We start from the raw sequence: 2936 nt of genomic DNA, 5'->3' as shown, positions 1-2936 counted from the left end.
GAGCTCTGGCAGCCAGGCCCGTGCACAGCCCATGCCCACAGAGCTTGGAGACCAGCCAGCTCCCCTACAATGAGAGCCTGGGCTCCGGCAGGATAGAGCCAGCTGGGGCTCCTTCCTAACGTATCAAGAAAACAGGAGGACGCACAGGTGTCCTGGTGCAATCTGTGGGGTTTCAAACTTCCCAAGCAGAGAGCAAGCACAGCCTGCAAAGTCCAGAAGCTGCCACACCTGAGAACACAACAGCCACCTCCCAAAAATAAGCCAAGCACTAGGACCTCTGTAGGCTGCACCGTATATTTGCCACTGAAATAGATACAACGGAGGCTGCAGCAGCGTGGGAAGGCACTACGCTAACACACGCCTGCACCCAGGAGACTCCTCGGGAATCCTGGACGCGGGTTCCGAAGAGCTACTCCGTGTCCACCTCCGGCACGGGGGCAGGCTGCTCGTTTCTCACCCACGCCACCGGCTCTGGCACATACGGGTCATACGTCCACTTGGGAAAGACGCGTTTGTACAGGTTCATCAGCACCGTGTCCTGGGACTTCAGCTGTCCATCAAAGTGGCACTTCATGTGGCCATGGGTCCCTAGGCAAAGGGAGCAAGCAGGGCTGTGGGCAGCTCTCCCAGGTCAGGGAGGGGTTTGCTGGGCGTGAGCGGGTCCAGCCCACACCACGGAAGGAAAGCAGAGCAACCCACCTCCAAGCTTCCCTTACCTAGTGGCTCCTCGATGTGTCCCCTGCGGCCCCATTTTGTTCTCAGCTCAACGGGCTTAAACCACAGCACATCCTCTGTAGATGGAAGACAAGATGCATGCGAGACAGGCCAGGCCGCGGGTATATGCTGCCCATCTGGCTAGCTCGAGCTGTCACCCTACAGCAGCTATGGGTACAGAGTGCACACCAGGCTTCCCGCTGCACACTGACCATGGCTGCAGCAGGGATGGGCATGTTTGAAGTGCAAAAGCCTGCCAGCAGGCAGTGGGGGGAGACTACGGGACTGCCTGGGACATGCCAACATGAGCGGGACAGACCACCCCGACCTCTAGCCCTGCAGCACAGGGTTTCAAAGGCCCAGCTGTCTGCAATCATGAACTGGACTTCCCTGTGGAAGCTGCAGGGCTCCCGGACGCACGGACTGCCCTGCCCCACCTGTGAGTACCGTACCTCTGGTAAAGAACACGTACCGCACGACTGCCGTCTTGCTGAAAATTTTGAAGGGGTGACCGCTGAGCACCAGCCTCTTGATGATGAGCCTGTCTGGGTCCACCGCCAGCAAAGAGCCTGTGGCCAGGAGGTCGTGCATCCCTGCCCCAGGCAGAGGTGTTAGACAATCTGCACATACATGGAGCTGGAACTGTAGAGAGTTACATATATTTAGAGCTGGGGTGGAAATATATAGACAGGTAGACATATAAAGCTGGAGATATTGAGCGCTGCAGTTATTCAAAGCTGGAGCTATACAGAGTCCTGGATACAGGACTCCTCTACACAGGAGTTGGAGATATTCCGAGGTGAAGATATTAATAGCTGGAGATATTCAGAGCTGGAAATATAGATAGATGGAAGTATTTAGACCTGGAGATATTCAGAGCTGGAGATATTCACAGAGGTAGATACATACAGATGTAGATATATGAAGATAGAGCTATACAGAGCTGAAGATAAACTGACCTGGACACATATATACAGGGAGATATATGAAGCTGGAGCTCTTCAAAGATGGAGATATGCAGAGAGGTAGATACATAGAGATGTAGATATATGAAGCTGTAGATAAACTAGGCTGAAGATATACTGTAGATAAACACAGCTGGATATAGATATACAATATATATGTATATACAAACACAATACATACACACACACACACTATATACACACACACACAATATATCTATCTATCTATCTATATAAAGACACACTCTCTCTCTATACATACACACACACACAAACACTCTCTCTCTCTATATATATGTACACACACACACTATACACACACACACACACTATATATATTTATACAGATTATACAGACACACCGATAGATTTATGTAGCTGGAGATATTCAGAGCTGGACATACTGACAGCTGGAGAGATTCAGAGCTCGAGATATTGAGAGAGGTAGATATATAGGAATGTAGATATAGGAACCCGCAGTTATACAGAACTTCAGATATTTAGACCTGGAGATATTAAGAGACACAGAGATTCAGAGCTGGAGATATATAGAGATGCAGCTATATGAAACTGGAGATAGTCACAGCTGGAGATATTCAGAGCTGGATATATGGAGAGCTGGAGATAGGTAGACGTGGAGATATTCACAGGGGTAGACATATAGAGATGCGGATAGATGAAGCTGGAGATATTGATATCTGGAGATATGCAGAGCTCAAGATATTGAGAGCTGGAGATATTGAGAGCTGGAAGGATTTAGAACAGGAGATATTCAGAGCTGGACATATTCAGAAAAGTAGATCTATAGAGATGTCGATAGTTCAAGCTGGAGATATGCAGAGCTGAAAATATACTGAGCTGCATATATATATATATATATATATATATATATATATATATATATATATATATACACACACATACAGGTCTTTATATATGAAGCTGGATCTATTCAGAGCTGGAGATCTTCAGAGCTCCAGATATTTAGACCTGGAGATATTCAGGAAGGTAGATATAGAGAGATGTAGATCGATGAAGCTGGAGATGAGCAGAGCTGGAGATATATAGACAGGTAGATACAGAAAGCTGGAGCCATTCAGAACTGGAGATCTTGATAGCTGGAGATATTTAGACCTTGAGATATGCAGAGCGGGAGATATTCAGAGAGGTAGATATAGAAATATGTCGAGGTATGAATCTGGAGATATGTAGAGCTGTAGAAATAGAGAGATGTAGATATATGAAGCTGGAGATATT

At 47.3% G+C, this 2936-nt stretch overlaps 1 protein-coding gene across 1 annotated transcript; it reads right to left on the bottom strand.

Moving 5' to 3' along the window:
• Positions 1 to 278: 278 nt before the first annotated feature.
• LOC132252235 (pre-rRNA-processing protein TSR1 homolog) lies at positions 279 to 1351 on the bottom strand. The gene is made up of 3 exons (XM_059733131.1): positions 1167 to 1351; positions 717 to 791; positions 279 to 588 (listed from the first exon to the last, which is right to left on the bottom strand). The coding sequence occupies exons 1-3, from the start codon at positions 1303 to 1305 to the stop codon at positions 410 to 412; spliced, it is 393 nt and encodes a 130-aa protein (XP_059589114.1). The 5' UTR covers positions 1306 to 1351; the 3' UTR covers positions 279 to 409.
• Positions 1352 to 2936: the final 1585 nt, after the last annotated feature.

Source organism: Alligator mississippiensis, chromosome 8 (genome assembly GCF_030867095.1).
Source record: "Alligator mississippiensis isolate rAllMis1 chromosome 8, rAllMis1, whole genome shotgun sequence".
Taxonomy (NCBI): Eukaryota; Metazoa; Chordata; order Crocodylia; family Alligatoridae; genus Alligator; species Alligator mississippiensis.
This window is presented reverse-complemented; position numbering and strand designations above follow the sequence as displayed.

What these genes read in the sequence shown, in the direction of transcription:
- LOC132252235 (XM_059733131.1), bottom strand. Translation starts at nt 1,305, where the DNA reads ATGCACGACCTCCTGGCCACAGGCTCTTTGCTGGCGGTGGACCCAGAC. An exon ending in GTACGTGTTCTTTACCAGAG is followed by an intron (nt 792 to 1,166) that starts GTACGGTACTCA and finishes TTCCATCTACAG; the next exon opens with AGGATGTGCTGTGGTTTAAG. An exon ending in ACACATCGAGGAGCCACTAG is followed by an intron (nt 589 to 716) that starts GTAAGGGAAGCT and finishes CCCTTTGCCTAG; the next exon opens with GGACCCATGGCCACATGAAG.